The sequence below is a fragment of the Quercus suber genome, unplaced genomic scaffold (assembly GCF_002906115.3).
Source record: "Quercus suber isolate HL8 unplaced genomic scaffold, Cork oak 2.0 scaffold_637, whole genome shotgun sequence".
Lineage (NCBI taxonomy): Eukaryota > Viridiplantae > Streptophyta > Magnoliopsida > Fagales > Fagaceae > Quercus > Quercus suber.
In genome coordinates, this window is record NW_027070079.1 from 91,026 (window position 1) to 110,121 (window position 19,096).

At 35.5% G+C, this 19,096-nt stretch overlaps 1 protein-coding gene and 1 long non-coding RNA gene across 2 annotated transcripts; both read right to left on the bottom strand.

The window, feature by feature from the left end:
* Nucleotides 1-5,692: 5,692 nt before the first annotated feature.
* Nucleotides 5,693-8,479, bottom strand: LOC136064155 (uncharacterized). The gene is made up of 3 exons (XR_010625823.1): nt 7,053-8,479; nt 6,604-6,675; nt 5,693-6,052 (listed from the first exon to the last, which is right to left on the bottom strand). It is a non-coding gene; the product is annotated as an uncharacterized LOC136064155 (long non-coding RNA).
* Nucleotides 8,480-12,029: 3,550 nt separating this feature from the next.
* On the bottom strand, nt 12,030-12,629 carry LOC112031508 (uncharacterized protein At4g02000). Its single transcript, XM_024064202.1, has one exon. The coding sequence runs from the start codon at nt 12,627-12,629 to the stop codon at nt 12,030-12,032; it is 600 nt and encodes a 199-aa protein (XP_023919970.1).
* Nucleotides 12,630-19,096: the final 6,467 nt, after the last annotated feature.

Below are 19,096 nucleotides of genomic sequence, written 5' to 3' on the forward strand. Positions count from 1 at the left end.
TAAAGAGGTCTTGTACGCTTTTGCAATGGAAAGGATCTATAATTGAATTACAAAAGTCATTGAGCGAAGTAATACGTTCTGTTGTGAAAATATTGTGGGCGTAACATTTTTTAGGTTATTTAAAACTTTTTCTTATCAAATATATTCTCCTATGTAATTTCAAAAAATAAATAAATTAAAGATCAGAACACATCCAATTTATGAAGCATGTATCCATCCAAAAATATTCAAGCTCACTTTGTTTTTTCGACCTTGCTATAGCCTAAAGGTATCGAAAAAACACCCCAAAAAAAAAAAAATCACCTCCTTTACCATTCAACTCACTTGTGTCCCACCACAATATAAACAGCAAAAGACATTTGGTGATTTTTTTTTTCAGTGAATTTTTACGTGCCTCTAAAATATTTACCGGTTCAATTTAATTATAGTGAAAATGGCAATCAACGATTATAGAAAGCATTTGTAAGACAAGCAGATAGAGATACAAAGATATAATTTAGACCCTGTAAGAGGCAAACCTAAAAAAGGCAACGCTAATTTCTTGTTCACTACTAAATCAATCAATCTAAACCAAAAACTACAACCAGGGGAACAAAACCTCATTGCTCTATCATTGCAAACAGCATATCAAGTGTGACTTGTACAAAAAATCTGCTTAGAAGAAACTCTTCTTGCCGCAGCATTTGAATGTGACAATGTTTTATACATCTACCTTAAAGCAATTGAGACCTGGAAAAAACTCTAATCATTAAGCCATGAACATGAAATTGAACCCACCGTAACTCAGACCTCGCAAGTTTAAATGTGCATCTCACTGATCTCATCTTAATAGCAGGAGATTAAGATCTTACAAACCAAACTGTGAATAGGATTCTACAGAACATGATACGTTTGAGTATATATGCAACATAACATGAAGCATCTTTATCAGGAGGGAGAGACTGACTGATAAAAAGGACTTGTAGAACAATCCCTGAATAAAGAAATGGAAGCATGAAAGCTAAGTAATCTTTAATGCATGCAATCTTATACCGTACCGTTAAGGACATGAACAATGTATTTACGTGCCTTTCTATCACCTGCAACCACATTTGATGGTTAGTTAATTGCATGGAAGGTCATTACAGAATTAAGGACATATATATATATATATATACACACACACACATCATATGCTAAAAAACAAAAATCAACAATAATGTTAAAACTTACATGACACCCCCAATCATAGTGCAATATTCAAACATTAATTTCAAAAAAAAAAAAAAAGAGCACCACTAACGTGAGCTCACAATGCGCACGACAAAATCCTCCACACTCATAATTATTTTTTGAAGCTTCCATTCAAAACATGGCAAAAAAAACATTATTATTCTGCTAATGTTAATGTTTATGTTTATAATGTTTTATTTATGTTATATTGATATATACAAATTCTTATCATATATTCATAATCCTTATATATTTCTTAACTGTGTATAAAAAAAACCAATGGAATTTATTAGGCTGTCAGATCAAAAAACATTTATTAGGCTATTTATACAAAAATGATTACATATTAGGAGAAAAAAACATTTAAGTACACTAATAGTGGATGTGTATGACATATTACAAAATTTAATTTACTTTTGTGATTATGTAAATAAATATACACATTCAATTATAAAGAAAAAAATATAGATGCTATAAACAAGAACAATAACAGAAAAACAAAGTTTATGTACAAACCGGCTATAAGAAACCATTCCTCCATACCGCTAGGTAGCATTAATTAGATAGGTTTTCTTGTCCTGTGAATGACATAAATCTCAATTTTTTTTTTCTATTAAATTTTTATTATTTTTGTTGTCAGTCATATCCATTGAGTGCGACTTATACCATTGGACTAGTTTACAATTTTCATTCTTGGTTTTCAATTGAATCTAGACCACTACAAAACCATGCATTATCATTTTTTTCTCTTACAAATTTTTGTTGCTGCAGCACACCAAGATATATATTTATTTTTTTCCCATACTATTTATTTCTTAATTTTTTTTTGAGGAAATATTTATTTCTTAATTATGTGGTAGTGAGTTGTGAATGACATGTGTTGATTAATATAATTTAAGAATTTTTTCCCACTCTTTAGGTGTCTCAGCGTAAATTATTAGTCCAAGTTTAGCAAATTTATGACTTACAATAACAATATGCTTTTGGTTTTCACAGGAAATGAGACACATAGCACGACCTGCCATATTCATTTAAGTCCCCTAACTGGTATTAATGTAATACTTGTCATCAGTATCTGCGTTATTATTATATGAAATCAATTGACTGACTGATTTGTCATGATATTTTATGGATAAAAGTGTAACAACTATTCCAAAAAAACACATATACTTGAAAGTAATAAATAATTATATAAAACGGAATATAATATGTAATATATATATATATATATTATAAAATCCATGTGGGACTATTGGATTTTGCTAATTTAAACTATCTTCAATTGGGCATGTTAGGAATTAATTTCTCATTTGTAATTCAATGGTTTTTGTAATTGACTTATGTAATACTTGTCATCAGTATCTGCGTTATTATTATATGAAATCAATTGACTGACTGATTTGTCATGATATTTTATGGATAAAAGTGTAACAACTATTCCAAAAAAACACATATACTTGAAAGTAATAAATAATTATATAAAACGGAATATAATATGTAATATATATATATATATATTATAAAATCCATGTGGGACTATTGGATTTTGCTAATTTAAACTATCTTCAATTGGGCATGTTAGGAATTAATTTCTCATTTGTAATTCAATGGTTTTTGTAATTGACTTTGTAGAGTTAACTTAATATTTATTTGTCATATAATTTTAAAAAAATTAGTACAAATCACCCAAGTGTATGGCCATGTGGGACTTAAGACACACTCCTATATACGACATACATTTATCACCGTAAAACATCACAAAAATAATAATAAAATTTTAGAATATTGCAATCAACTAACATAAACATAAACATAAACATAAACATAAACACCTCATTAACATAATATGATTTGATCACAAAGAAAAATATATATGAAAAAAATTTATGTCAATTAGTGAATTTATTACACTGTTTACACATTTTATTCCTTTATTTTTTAGTATATAAATTGATTTAAAACTATGTGTGCGAGAGATGGTTAATTCATATGTTTATAGTATAAAAATAAGGAAAAAAAATGCTCAAACATTTCTTAAACTTTTAACTACTGGCCAAAACACCCTTGAACTTTTACATCGGCCAATTTACCCCCATAAACTATGCACAACTGCCAAATTAATCCAACTGTTACTTTGGTGTCAGAAAACTAACGGGTAACTCATGTGAGAATAAAAATTAGCAAAGAGAGAAAGCTAGCTTTATAGAGAGAGAGCCAATATAACAAGAATTCCAGAACCACCATCGTCAACCTTTTCTCTGGTGTTGGAGTCTTTGTCCCGCCGTCGTCTTGCCGTTGGTATTCTTTTTTCTTTTTCTTTTTTTTCTTGCTCTCTGTCTTTCCAATCCTCCATGTGCAAGTTTTTATTGCAATTTTTTGGTTTTGGTTTACCTTTTGGGCTTAACCAATGTATAAAGCCTAATAGACACTTACCTAAGTGTTTCAAGGTCTGTGGTGGATTGGGTAGAGTTTTTTTTTTTTTTTTGAGAAAGGATAGAGTTAGTTGTGGTAAAATTTCCATTTGATCAAAACTGGTTTTGATGCTATATAGTTTTTTGATGAAATGCCTGTGAGAGAGATGACCAGTGCTTTAATCTGTTTTTCAATCCTCTATGTGCGAGTTTCTGTTGAAATTTCTTGGTTGGTTAAATTTTTTGGGGTTGGGGTTTATGTGAGCTTGTTTGCAAAGGTCTCATCAATTACTTGTCCTGTCATTTGTATCAATATTGGAAAGCCTTGAATTTGGATATAAAACTTATCTTTATTAATCACTGGCACTTCTGATCCTTTGACCACTTTAAATAATTAGATTTTGATACAAGAAAATTTCAGATCAACATGAGCTCATTCATTTACTATACAAAAAATGAAATCTTGCAGGGTTTTGTTATGGGAAGCAAACAATGCCAATGAAAGTTTCTTCTTCCCATTATTTGAAGTTGATAATGTTGCCATTCCTAAACAAGAGATCTATTATTATTTTTCTTTGTCCTTGTTTTTTTTCCTTCTTAATTCAAACCAAAAAAAGAAAGAAAAAAAGGTTAGCTGAGTACCTCATGCAATGCCGTGCTCTCCAAATTAAAGTTTGCAATGCAGTGGATAAGCTAATTAGGGACTTCCTTTTGGGTCGATCCTCTGATGAAAAAAGAAGGCTTCATATGGTCAATTGGCATACTGTGATGCTTCCTAAAAACATGGGAGGACTGGGTCTAGCCCAAATGAAATTTAGGAATCGCTATTCTAGCTAAGTTATGTTGGAGGTTGGCTAATGAACAAGGTGCTCCTTGGGCTAATATGCTGGCTAAGAGAGATCTCTCCACTTCAAGATTGACTGAAGAAGGAAAAAAGTGCCGTGTTCAAGGATTTGGGCTGACTGCAAGAAAGGTGGTCCAGTGTATGTTAAAGGGTTGATGGTCTATGAACAATGGTAGTTCTATCAAATTCTGACAAGATTTCTGGCTTTCCTTGGGACCTACGAGAAACCTTATTGAAGGTCCTCTCTCAAGAGATGAGGAACAACTCACAATGCAACAATGCTTTGATATGAGCATTGGTTAGAATTTACAAAACATTTTTTTCTACTTACTAGATCGTATTATTAATTCAATTCATGCCACCCCTTTCTCTTGTGACCAGACTACAAAGGATTCGTTAGCCTAGGCTTTTTCGAAAGATGACAGCTTCACTCTCCAATCATCTTACTTAGTGGCAAGAGATTCAAACCTATTTAACTTGGAGTCTTGATGAAGTAATGACTAATTTTTTTGTTTCTACTTACTGGATCATAAATTTTTTTTGTCTTGATGAAGATAAAAACTATTTGTAAACACTCATTAATATTTCAATTCATGGCAGATTGGGACTCATTCATTTTTTGTGTGGTTATGCTATGATGTGATATTATTACCTTACGAATTTGAATTACTGATGACTAGACTTTCTTTTTCTTTTTTCTCTGGATGTCAAAAAATTGGTTATTTTTTTTTTTTTTTTGAATTATACCTCACACTTAATGTCTTTCAAGGGTAATGTAGATCTATACTGGTTGAGACTACTAGTCAGATGCGTGGTTCAAGAAACCCAACCAATGGTATCGACTAAATCATTTGTTAATTGTGAAAAGAATGTGTTTCATAACTCAAAAGAGTAGTAGGACAGAGCAAATTGTGAGACAGTTCCTCACGACAATGAAATCATCTATTGTGGGGATCAGGTAGTCCCTAGAATTCACAAAACATGCCTCCTGCATGGAAAGTTATGATCACCAATTTAGTTGAGGACAACAATAATTCCTAATTTATATAACTTGTAGAGACTTAATGCAAGCCATGAATTTATATAACTCACGCAACTTATATATTGGCCTCAAATTGATATAATAAATTTCCATTATTTTCTCAATTTTTTTTTTCAGAATGTTTCTCATGAACGTAAAAAAGAATATGACACTCATGAACTCTTACAATAATGAAATGCCATTACTTTCATAAGTTGAACATTACATAGTTCTAAATATTTTTATACTACATTACATCTAATTTAAATAGGTAGATACATTACATTACAAACCCCTTTTTTTTGAGACTCTTACATAAATAGTCACTGTAAATAAAGATGACTTTCAACATTAACGCTTGGACACCATACAAAAGGCTATCAAAATCCCACCATTGATTTAAAAAACCACCAATAAACGCCAAAGCCATTTAGGGATTCTCTTATGCATTGCAGCTTCGTTCTTCAGCTTTCAGTTAGTGTCCAATAGTCCATTAATAACACCTTTTCTCCTTTGTATGAATTCAATGTCATGCTACTCAAAGTAGTTGCATACATTACAATCCTACACAATTAAAAAAAAAAAAAAATAGTATACGATGCCCAACTTAGAAACCAAACACAAATAAGATCTGACTGGCAGCTCCAGATTCGCTAACCTACCAATCTAAATGTTCCAGAATTTCACAATTTCACTATAATAATTGAGTGCCATACTCAGATTGGTGTGATTAATTGCCCCAATGAATGTCAAATTCTTGACATTCAGTCTTAACAAACAGTTTTCAAAATCATAAGCATAAACCAATAATTTTCCATATTACATTCTACTACAATTATATACTGCCAAATTCTTGAACAATTTCAAGTATAATCATGTACCCATTTCACATGTAAATATCCCTTTACCTATGGCTCCCACCATCCCTCCAAACAAATATGAGGAAAATAGAAGAAAAATGATAAATTTTAACTTTTAAGTTGAGAAGCAACATACCATCTAGCATTGATAAAAACCCACTTGTTGAAAAGTGAGAATCACTTACTTTTCAATTTACATGAACTAGAAAGAAAGAAAATGTTACAAATTTCTGAAGAGAGAAACAAGAAGGGTACCTGAGGAAGAGTGTGGCTGTTGCAAATAGTGTGAGATTGGAGAGGCTAATGCAAGAGAATGCAGGGTTGCCACTGTGAGAGAGATAGAAGTTATAAAAAGAGAGTTGGTGTGGTTTGTACTCTAACCACTGCCTTTCCAAACTTTCTTCAGCTTAACATAATGATCAAATATTATACTAGAGAACAAAATCACCTCACCTAATATATACTGTAATTTCAAGTCCCAAATTTGATGTTTGTTTCGCTTGTAATTTCCATTAATTTATATGAAACAATCAACCTCACATAAACCCCAAACTCTAAAATTATCAGCAAGAAATTGCAAACCCATCTAAAACCCTATCAAACAACCAAAACCCATTAAAGCACTGGCCATATCTTTCTCAAGCATTTCATCAAACAACTGTACAGCATACTCAAAACAAGTTTTGCTCAAATGGAAAATTTACCACAACCAGACGGCGGGACAAAGACTCCAGCGCTGGAGAGAAGGTTGACGATGGTGGTTCTGGAATTCTTGTTTGATTAGCTCTCTCTCTTTCTCTCTCTCTCTCAAGTTGGCTTTCTCTCTTTCTAAACGTTTGCTAATTTTTATTCTCACGTGAGTTACCCGTTAGTTTTTTTTTTTTTTTTTTTTGGTGGGAAACTGAAATTTTCATTGCACAAAGAAATTGGAGTACAACAGGAAAGAAAGACAAAGGAAGAGACCACTAGAAACGTTCCTGCCTGAGCAGACATTGAATACAAGGAGGGTCCATCCCCTTCCAAACCTGAGAAACCTGTCTTTCTCTAGCAACTTGAGCAAGCACGTGGGCTGCCCTGTTGGACTCCCTTTTCAAGTGCTGAATTCTCCAAGAATGGAAGACATCAAGAGCTGAGAGCGTCCCCTGAATGATGTGGCCGAGAGCTCCAAAAATCTCCTTCTTTTGGACTGATTGAACAACAGAGAAAGAGTCTGATTCAACTATGATATCCATGAGGTTCATTTCCAAAGCAAGAAGAACACCATTTTCCAAAGCAATGGCTTCAACTTCCTCCACAGAGAACTGCGCAGGGAGAGATTTGCTCAAGGCTGCAATAACAAAACCCTCAGAGTTCCTTATGATTGCTCCAATACTTGAGGGTCTGTGGTCTTGAGAGGTTGCACCATCAACGTTAACTTTAAAGAGGCCACGGGGAGGAGGAGTCCAAACTGGTTGGCTGGGGAAGGAAAGCTGCGGACTGGTAGAATTAGCCTCAATAAAGTCTTGAACCAGCCTCTGAGCGGACTCCCAGATTTGAAGAGCAGTGGAAAATTTCGCCTCATGAATGATTTGGTTTCTGTTATACCAAATAAACCAGGCAGTAGAAAAAAAGACTTCAAGGTCCTGGGCTGTTCCAAGGTTTAGCAATTCAAGGGCAATATCAGAGAAGTCAAAAATAGAATCAAGGAGCTTAATGGGGCACTCAGACCAGTTACTCCATACTTTTGCCGCAAACTCGCAATGAATCAAAGCATGGGAGGTACTTTCGCTGCAAAGATTGCAAAGAGGGCAAAGCACCTCCACCACAACACCTCTACACCGAAGATTTTGCATGGTTGGGAGGGCATTCATGCAAGCTCTCCATGCAAAGATCTTGATTTTTGCAGGGAGGTTTAGGTGCCACAGCTTTCTCCAAAGGGGGGCCCTCACATCACCAGAGGAACATTCACCACCAGCTTGAGAGTTAACAATTTTGATTGCAATATGATAAGCACTTTTGACAGTAAACTCACCCCTACTGTTCCCCACCCAAATAATTTTGTCATTAGGCAGGGTGGAGCTTAAAGGGATTTTTAGGATAGTCTCAGCCTCAAATGGAAGGAAAAGCTCTCTAACTAGGTTAACTTTCCAACTTTTAGATGCGCTATCAATGAGGGAAGAGACCATGGGATGGTCATTAAAGTCCTGAGGAGGAGAAATTACCTTGAAAGTACTTGGAGTAGGTAGCCACTTATCATCCCAAATGTGGGTCATTTTGCCATTTCCAACTCTCCATCTTGTACCTCTTCGAATAACCTCCAAGCTGTTGAAAATACTTTGCCAGGCGTAGGAGGGACTGCTACTTATCACCATTAGGGAAATATTTTGCTTTGAAGATTTTTGCCACCAAGGAGTTTGGGTTGGTGAGGAACCGCCAACCTTGCTTAGCTAGTAAGGCTAGATTAAAAGCCTGGAGGTTTCTAAATCCCATACCACCTTTAAGTTTAGGTTGACATAATTTTTTCCACCCAATCCAAGCAATTTTTGTTTCATGTTGTTTCTGGCCCCACCAAAACTTCCTAGTCATACTTTCAAGCTCCTCACAAAAGCCTTTGGGAAGTTGGAAACAGCACATGGTGTATGTAGGGATTGCCTGGGCAATGGCTTTAATCAAGACTTCTTTTCCTCCCATGGAGAGGATTTTTTCTTTCCAGCCCGAGAGCTTTTTTCCAACCCTTTCCTTGATTGTAGCAAATATTTGAGTTTTGGATCTCCTAATGAGAGATGGAAGGCCAAGGTACTTAGTGTGCCTAGTGTCTTGCATTGGGCCAAGGAAGTGCAGAACCTCAATCTTAGTGGCTTGAGGAGTGTTTTGACTGAAGATTTGTCTGTATTGATCACCTGGCCTGAAGCTTCTCCATACAAAGCCAGGATTTCAATAAGCTTCCTACATTCTTGTCCATTGGCTTGACAAAATAGGAGGCTGTCATCAGCAAATAGCAAATGAGTAACTCTTGGGCTTCCACGACATATAGAGATACCATGGAGAGTTTGATTCCTGGCTGCTTCGTTGATAAGCGCTGAGAGTCCCTCTGCACATAGAATAAAGAGATAAGGAGACAAAAGGTCGCCCTGACGCAAACCCCTTGAGGGCACAATGCAACCATGAGCAACACCATTAATGATTACAGAGTAGGAGACAGTAGTGATGCAATGCATGATAAGCTTGATCCATTTCTCATGGAAGCCTAATTTTTCCATAACAGCTTCAACAAAACCCCACTCGACCCAATTAAAAGCTTTGCTCATATCAAGTTTTATGGACATAAAGCCGTCTTTTCCATCCCTCTTGTTATTTAGGTAATGCATAATTTCAAAAGCTATTAGAACATTATCCGTAATCAGTCTTTCAGAGAGAAAAGCACTCTGATTTTCGGATATAATACAAGGCAAGATAGCTTCAAGCCTATTAGCCAAGACTTTTGCAATGAGCTTGTAGGCCACATTACAAAGACTAATAGGCCTAAACTCAGACATTTTTGAGGGATGCTTAACCTTCGGAACAAGAGCAATGTTAGTTTTATTAATCTCAGCCATGGACATATTGGAATTAAGAACATTAAGTAACATATTGGTTACATTATTTCCTACAATACTCCAACATTTTTGATAAAAAATGGCTGACATACTGTCTGGTCCGGGTGATTTGGTGGGGTGCATTTGATGAAGAGCCATTAATACTTCCTCCCTTGAAAATTCCATAATGAGCTGTTGGTTCATATCCCAGGTGACACGAGAGAGAATGGAGCTTATTACCTCCTGGGTTCTACTTGGGTGAGAAGTTGTATAAAGGTCTTCAAAATAGGACATAGCAGCAGCAGCAATACTTTTGTTTGTCTCACACCATCTGCCATTAGCATCCCAAATTCCAGTTATGGAGTTTTTCCTACATCTTTCAGAGGCACGGTAATGGAAAAATTTGGTGTTGCGATCACCTTCCTTTAACCAATGAGCCTTCGAGCGCTGACTCCACATTATTTCTTCGCTATCCAGCAAAACATTTATTTCCTTCCTAAGCCTATTTATTTCTGCCCCATGAGAACCATCTCTATCTTGGAGAATCAGAGAGTTGAAGGTTTTCCTTTTTGCTTGAATTTGCCTCTAAACATTACCAACAACATTCTTGTTCCATGCGGATAGATCATCTGCGCACCTTTTAAGGCCTTCAACAAATCCAATGGGGCTGTTCATATCAACGCCATTATCCTAAGCATCTTTAATAACCTCCCTACAGTCATCCCACCTCGTCCACATAGCTTTGAAGTGTAAGTGTCACTTCCGAGGGGGACTGAAAAGGGGAGAGTCTGAAATTAAAAGAGCACAATGGTCGGACGTGGTGTCAAACAAATGTTGAACTCGTGTCTCAGGGAAGTGATCACACCAATCAGTAGTGGCCAAAGCCCGATCAAGCCTCATATAAATTCTATTACTCCCCTCTCTATTATTACACCATGTAAAGTCAGGACCATTGTAACCAAGATCCTTAAAACCACAAACATTAATAGCATCACGGAAGCCATCCATCTGATGCTGGGATCTAGTCACCCCTCCAAATTTTTCCTCCATAGAGACGATCTCATTGAAATCTCCAAAACAAAGCCATGGCAGGTTGAAACGTCTATTTAAGTCAGTTAACAATTTCCATGACTCATGCCTTAGGTGAGTTTCAGGATGCCCATAAAAGCCAGTAATCCTCCACTTTAACCCGGATGACGATTCTGTGACAATTGCATCTATGTAATTTTTTGAGTAGCCCCTAATATGTAAGTTTAATTCTTTCTTCCATAACATAGCAAGCCCCCCACTTTGCCTATCACTAGGGACAATCAGCCCATCAAAATTCTCAATCTTTCTTTTTATTCTTTCCAAGCCAAATTTTTTCAGTTTCGTCTCTAATAAGAAGACGATCTTGGGATCCCAACGTTGCACAAAATTGCACAACCCATTAACTGACCGGGGGTTCCCAAGCCCCCAGCAGTTCCATCCTAAGCAATTCATTGCTCTCAGCAGCGCTGCAAAGCAATCGTCGCCGCTTCGAAAAAAAGGTTAGCATTACCTGAAAATTTCTCTTCACAAAGGCGCTTCAGAGGTCTGGCTTCATCATCTTCTGATGCTTCAAACCTTCTTGGGCGCTTAATTCCCATCTCTTTAAACTGGGCAAGTGTTTCTTCATCTTTTGTTTTTCCTTTTTCACGGGATATTTTTTTTCAGTCGGCCCTTGCTCATAACTTGTTTGCCTTTCTCTTGGGCTTTGGCTTGTAAGCTCACTTCTTCATTTATTGAAACGGCCCCTCCTTGCTTAATTGGGCTGTCATCTTCATCCATATCTAGAGAGGCTTGTTTACTTAAGCTTCTTTGTGAGAGGAGGCCTTTAGGCCCGTTAGAAGCATTAAGAGCTGGGATGTTTTGTTGGGCACGTGACTTATCACCATGATCAAGAGTACTCATTACCTGCTCTGAAAGCTTACTGTTTGGCCGTAAGTCCTCTGGTGACTGTCTTGTCACAAGTGTGTTGCTTCCGTCTTCCAAAGTTTCTCCTTTCCCTAAGCTTTGATTCCCGCCCACACTTCCAGCAACCCAGAAGCTTTTCGATGATGGACCGCCCAGGTCGCCGGTCGTCGGACCAGCTTTCTCACTTGTCCCCTAAACTCTAGTGGCTTCTCGGCCCCTGCTGTTTGTGTTTTTCTCCTTGGTGGTTTCTTTTGTATTCCACCCGGCTCTTAACCAGTCTCTGTACTGGTGATTGGCATCTTGGTAGTCAGAGGACAATGGGCAATGCATGTTGTCATGCCCGAGCTTCCTACAAAAGAAACAAATAGTAGGTAGACGCTCATACTTGAAGGCAAGCCAGAGACGTTCTCCATCAGAGCTTATGATATAAGCTCCCCTTCTAAGTGGCTTGTCAATCTCTAACTCTACACGGACTCTCATAAATTTTGCTTGATTGGTCTGCCAGGAATGCTTATCAACTTCGATAAATTTGCCTATCTTACTTCCAATCTCTTTCCCAACTTCCTGAGACATATGCTCAAATGGGAGACCCCAAATTTGGACCCAAAAGGGGGTGTGTGTGAAAGTAATATTAGAGGATGTAAGCCCATTTTTCCATCTGCAGAGTAAGAGAAGGTTATTATCAAAACTCCAGGGTCCACACTTCTCGACCCATTCAAGTTGAAATTTAGAGCTGAACTTGAATTGGAGTATGTTGTTCCCCACTTCCACTATTCTCATATCTAAACCCATTTTCCATGATGATCTTAAGGTATTTTTTAGAGCTCGCTGGTTCTGTTGTCGGTCAGAGAAGAGGTGACCAAAGAGACTTAGAGAGCATTCTTCAAGAAGGTCTGAGTTGTTTTTAACAGTGATTGGAATGGCTTCTTCTTCTTCTTTGGTGAGCTGTAGGTTCTGTAGGCTATGGAGAATGCTTTGATCCATAAAACCTTGGAGTATTGGTTACTACCTAATGAAGGTTAGGTGGCCAAGAGAAAACCCTTAGAAAGAGAGGTTAGGGAGGAAATAGCTCGTATACAGCGAGAGAGACAAACTCCTACTGGGGAGAACTTACCCGTTAGTTTTCTAACACCAAAGTAACAGATGGTTTGATCTGGCAGTTGTGCATAGTTTATGAAGTAAATTGGCCGATATAAAAGTTCAAGGGGTGTTTTGGTTAGTAGTTAAAAGTTTAGGGAGTGTTTGAGCATTTGAAAAGTTAAATTTTTTAAAGGAACATGTTTACCTTTTAAAAATATATAAGTTTTTAAAACTACCCTTTAAAAAATTTATCAAAAAATTGAATTTGTAAATTAATAGGGATATAATAAGAACATTAGTAAATTAATAACTTTTATTTTTAAAAACGGGACAATATTTGGGGACATCTCAAAATGGAATAGAGGACATAAAAAGTAGGACGAAGGGAGTAATATTTTTAAGAGCATATAGTTGGCACTTTGAACAATAGATTACACTGTAGTGCATAACAATTGTAATACACTTTAAGGGGAATGATTGGATTTTTAAACTCTTCAAGACTTATCTAATTTAGGCATTCATGTGAGCATAGGGGAAAACATGTAAAACACATTTCAACTTAAAATAATTATCAATGAAATCAATATCAATATATATATATATATATATATATAAGCAGAGACCTCATGCAGAGTGCATGAGGTCTTGCCAAGTGGCCCTTTACTTTTGCATATAGTATTTTTTTACCTCTTTCATTAAGCTTTTTTTACTGTTATTCAAAAGTTCACAGTAACTTATTTTACAGTTATCTCATTAATATCTCATTAATTGCCTAAGCTTACACCACATCTTTATCTATTTTTCATATTTTTTAGCATACCCACTGTTTTAGTATTTTAGAAAAAGCTAAAAAAATAATAATTAAGAACTGATAGTAATAACTAACCAGATAAGGCCCTGGAGAGAGATAAAGAGATACAAAAATGTTGTGGATTGTTAAACAAAACACACAATTTCACAATATATTATTAAAATAAAAGATTTGAGACTAACAAAACATTTGAAACAGAGAGAAAGAGGAACCTGAGAGGTCACCACCTCTATTATACTGACCTTCCATCACCATCAAGATGCCGAAACCCCTATGGGTAATTTTTTTTTCTTTTTTCTCCTTAAATTAGGGGTTTAAATATGATTTAGGTTTGTGTAGTTTGGTTGGATAGTTTTTGTTTTGGGTATATAAGTAGAGAGAATATTTGGTACGCAATGTAAAACCATATTCTACCATGGTTTAATTTTAAATCATAAGATACATGTATACACACTTGCCCACACTATATCTATGTGAACGCAACACAAATTAGTTGATTTTTATGGTCCTGTTACTCTTTTGCATTAATTTTTGGTTTCATGATTTTTAAAAAAAAAAAAAAAATTAATCTTACCTTGAGAAGGCTACAAATATGCAGCGAAGCTACTGAACTAATTTTTAATTTTTCAAAATGTATATATTTCTTTACTATAATTTAGTTTACATTTTCTTTATAATATATGTACAATATTATCCAAAATTGTATTACATAAAAATCACAAAATTATCCGTACATCGCACGGGCAACTTACTAGTTATTATAAAGAATGAAACACCAAAATCCTAGCTAGATTATCTTTAGATATTCTCATTATTACTATTGCACATTGCGTCTTCCCAAGGAAAACCTACACGGCGATTGGATAAGCTGCTAGTGTATTTCTGCAATGGTAAGGATAAAGCAGGAATTGCAGCGTTGGATACAGTTGAGGCATAGACAGATAAATGATCAAAATTTGATTTGTATGTTAAAAAAAAAGGAGGAAGAAGTATGACCAGCCTAATAAGTTTAGATATTGACATTTGAATTTTCATGACATCGCACGGGCAACTTACTAGTTATTATAAAGAATGAAACACCAAAATCCTAGCTAGATTATCTTTAGATATTCTCATTATTACTATTGCACATTGCGTCTTCCCAAGGAAAACCTACACGGCGATTGGATAAGCTGCTAGTGTATTTCTGCAATGGTAAGGATAAAGCAGGAATTGCAGCGTTGGATACAGTTGAGGCATAGACAGATAAATGATCAAAATTTGATTTGTATGTTAAAAAAAAAGGAGGAAGAAGTATGACCAGCCTAATAAGTTTAGATATTGACATTTGAATTTTCATGTTTTCCAATTCTTATATTTAAATATTGACAAGTCGATCTGTGGGATTAAGATAAAAATATATGGAAACCATTTTTGACAATGCTTTTAGAATGTTCAGTTTTTCTTCGAAGTAAAGAAGAAAACAACACTTTTAGAGAGGGTCAACTTTGGAACACGTTCAAACACTGATGAAACTTGATTGGAAAGCTATCGTGTTTGTTGTTTATGTTTTTCCGATTCATGTTATATTGAAATATAATAATTCATTTTATATATTCATAAATCTTCTATATTCTAAAGGCAAATTACAACTTACCCACCTGTAGTTTGACCGAAATTTAAGTTGCCTACCTGTGATTTAAAAGTTGGCACTTTACCCACCTAAGATTTACTCCGTTAGGCTTCCGTAACTCACCTCTATACTTTCACCACTAAAAACACACAAAAAAAAAATATAAGAAATTATAAAAATCAAGACCTAAAAGCATATTTCTTAAAAAAGGTGAAGCTTTGGCATGGGATAAGATAAGGGTTAGATAGAGTTATTTGTAATTCAAACTCATTTGTATTCAATATAATTCAAACTCTTGTATATGTGCATTCTATTGTAAATGCAAAGCCTTAAACCGTATTGTGGGGAGGCTGAAAATCCAAATCCATTTACACCTGTATCTTTACAATATGATAGATAAAAAATTGCACAAATGAGTTACTGCAACATTTGAATGTTTTAGTTTACTGCTACTTTACTGGCCCAGCTAGAGAAATTATGACTCTTAAAATTGAGATAGATAGAGTTGAATTGAGTTGCTGAGTGTAGCTATGAGAACTTTGCTGGGACTGAAAGTTTGTAGTGTTTGAATATATATATATATATATATATTTGAGCAAGAGTTTCAATGAAAGGTTCAAGAACATTCAAAGAAAAGCCAGCAACCCATAAATACTGCACCTACAAAAAAAAGTAATAATAAAAAAATAAAAAATAAAAAACCTCAGCCTCCTTAAGTCAAGGTCCATGGCAGAGAAACCAAGAGCTACTGCTAAGGGCGGTGGTGATAATAAAAGTAGCAACAATTGCAGGTTCCCATACTGCTTAATCTTCCACTGTCACACCACTGCCTCATTGCCCACAACAACAACCATCTCTCTGTAGTTCAACCAAGGCAACAGTAAAGTTAGCCACAATAAACATGCATAAACCAAATCATATCAGAACCCAAATACCATATCTAAAATAAATTTCTGAAAACCAAAGAAAAAAAGTACAATAATTGCTTGCCTTGATCCGAATTGAGTTGTTGGAGAAAGAAAATAGAAAGAGTTAAGGAGATACATAAAACTTTTTGAGCCAAGCACCATGAAAAAAAATACAAATTTTGATCTTGCTTTTGTGTTCTTGTTATAACTCTTGAAGCTTCCAATTTTTTTTTTTTTTTTAATTTTATAAAAACCATTTTTTAATCTTGTTTCTTTTAATTTTTTTTTTTTTTTTTGTTTTTTTTGTTTTTGTTTTTAACGGTGGTGGGGTACAGAAGCCTAACAGAGTGAAGGTTCCCATACTGCTTAATCTTCCACTGTCACACCACTGCCTCATTGCCCACAACAACAACCATCTCTCTGTAGTTCAACCAAGGCAACAGTAAAGTTAGCCACAATAAACATGCATAAACCAAATCATATCAGAACCCAAATACCATATCTAAAATAAATTTCTGAAAACCAAAGAAAAAAAGTACAATAATTGCTTGCCTTGATCCGAATTGAGTTGTTGGAGAAAGAAAATAGAAAGAGTTAAGGAGATACATAAAACTTTTTGAGCCAAGCACCATGAAAAAAAATACAAATTTTGATCTTGCTTTTGTGTTCTTGTTATAACTCTTGAAGCTTCCAATTTTTTTTTTTTTTTTAATTTTATAAAAACCATTTTTTAATCTTGTTTCTTTTAATTTTTTGTTTTTTTTTTTGTTTTTTTTGTTTTTGTTTTTAACGGTGGTGGGGTACAGAAGCCTAACAGAGTGAACCTTAGGTGGGCAAAGTGCTAACTTTAAACCACAGGTAGACAACTTAAATTTCGACTAAACCACTTGTGGGTAAGTCGTAATTTGCCCTGTTCTAAATTATGAAATTCTACTAGGCTATTTATACAAAAAAGATTACATATTAGAAAATTAAAAAACATTTAAGCCCAATAGTGGATGCGTATATTGTTTTTGTTGGATATATTACCAAAATTAATTTAGTTTTGTGATTATGTAAATAAGAATACAAATAGATTACTCTATATTCACCACCACTAGAGAGCCATTCTCACCTCCACCGAAACCAAATTGTCACGTCTCTCCAAAAAAAAAAAAGGTCAAACAACACTAAGAGTATTCCCATCATGTCTCTCATAAAAAATGCCATTTTAACACACCAAAAACCTACTTTATCATTTTACCACATCATTTTACAATTTTTCATTTATCAGACGTTCTATTCTTCAATTCTATACATTAAAATAATATTTACAACACAATAAAATAATATATTAATTCCTCCCATCATCAACAGCAACAACACCAGCAACAACGGCACAACCACCACCATCACCACTGCCGCAAAAATGGCCACCAACAACCACTGCAGCAACATCACCGACAGCCACCACCGGCACAAATCCATATCCACCAATGCCACCTTTAAAAAAAAAAAAAAAAAAAATCCATAACAACCCACCAGATTCATAAAACCGGCACAAATCCATATCCACCAATGCCACCTTTAAAAAAAAAAAAAAAAAAAATCCATAACAACCCACCAGATTCATAAACCTCAAAACCCATCCCAAATCAAACAATCCAATCCCAAATCATTGTTATCCTCCAATCCAATTTCTCAAACCAGATCCAACCCCCAAAATCAACCATAAACCACTAAAGGTAAAACTAAAGCACACAAATCAGGACAAAACGACAAGTAAAAGATTCAAGGCAGTTGATGGATTCGGACTGGAAGGAGTCTAAAGTGAAAGGGAACTCTTTCGCCGGCGCCGAAGCAGAGGGGGAAGGAGAATGAGGAGGAACATAGCCTTCCGGATACGACACGTCGTGTAAGCAAGCAACGGGTTCTTCGTCGTTGTTGGCGGAGGGAAGCGGCGAGTCGCTTTCTCTGTGCTTTTGTTTCGGCGGAGGTAGAGGTTTTGCTGCTGTGTCGTCTGTCGATTTTCTCTTCAACGAACCCATGATTGCTTTGGCAAACTCAACGGTGGAAGCTTGACGGCTTTATTATATAGCTTTGGCAAACTCAACGGTGAGTGGAGGAGGTGAGCTACTGGCGAGTGGATGAGGTGAGCTACGACAGATTGTGAGAGAGGCTGAGATAGAGAGAGAGAGGAGAGAGAAGGGCTGAGAGAAAAGTGAGGGAGGCGGATGAGAGAGAGAGAGAGAGAGAGAGAGAGAGAAAAAAAAAGGATATAAAATGCCAGAGAGGAGAGAGAAAATCATTAAAAAATTAATTTTTACATATAGCATTTCTGTCGTACGTTGCATTTTTAGAATGGAATTGTTCATATGTGCCAAATGTTTTAGCATTTGGCACACCTCATGAGAGAGAATTTTTGGTGTTTGGTGTGCCAAATGCCAAATATTTGGCATTTGGCAAACTTGATGGGAATGCTCTAAGTGAAGGTTGGCTCACTTGGTTGTACATGCTTAGGTGCCAAACACATTCCCAAGCTTGTACCTTAATTCTAGACTCATACTTTAGTTCATTAGATCTCTGCATAAAGGTCCAAAGTTGGTTCCTTGACCAAAACCAGCTAACCACTCCCTTTCTTTACTTGGCGCACTTGACTGGTACCGTACTTTTGAGCCTATGTTTAAGATGGAATGCTACAAGTTACGTGCAACGACTTTGGCCTCCGATTTTGCTGCTTAGTCGCTGAAGGGTTTTTATTTATTCATTATGTCTTTGATCCATGTGTTTGGAAATTCTTGCAAGGACAAAACTATTTTATTCAAAATTTTTCAAAAGGGCCAGGTTGTTTGTGGAATCTTTTTAAATT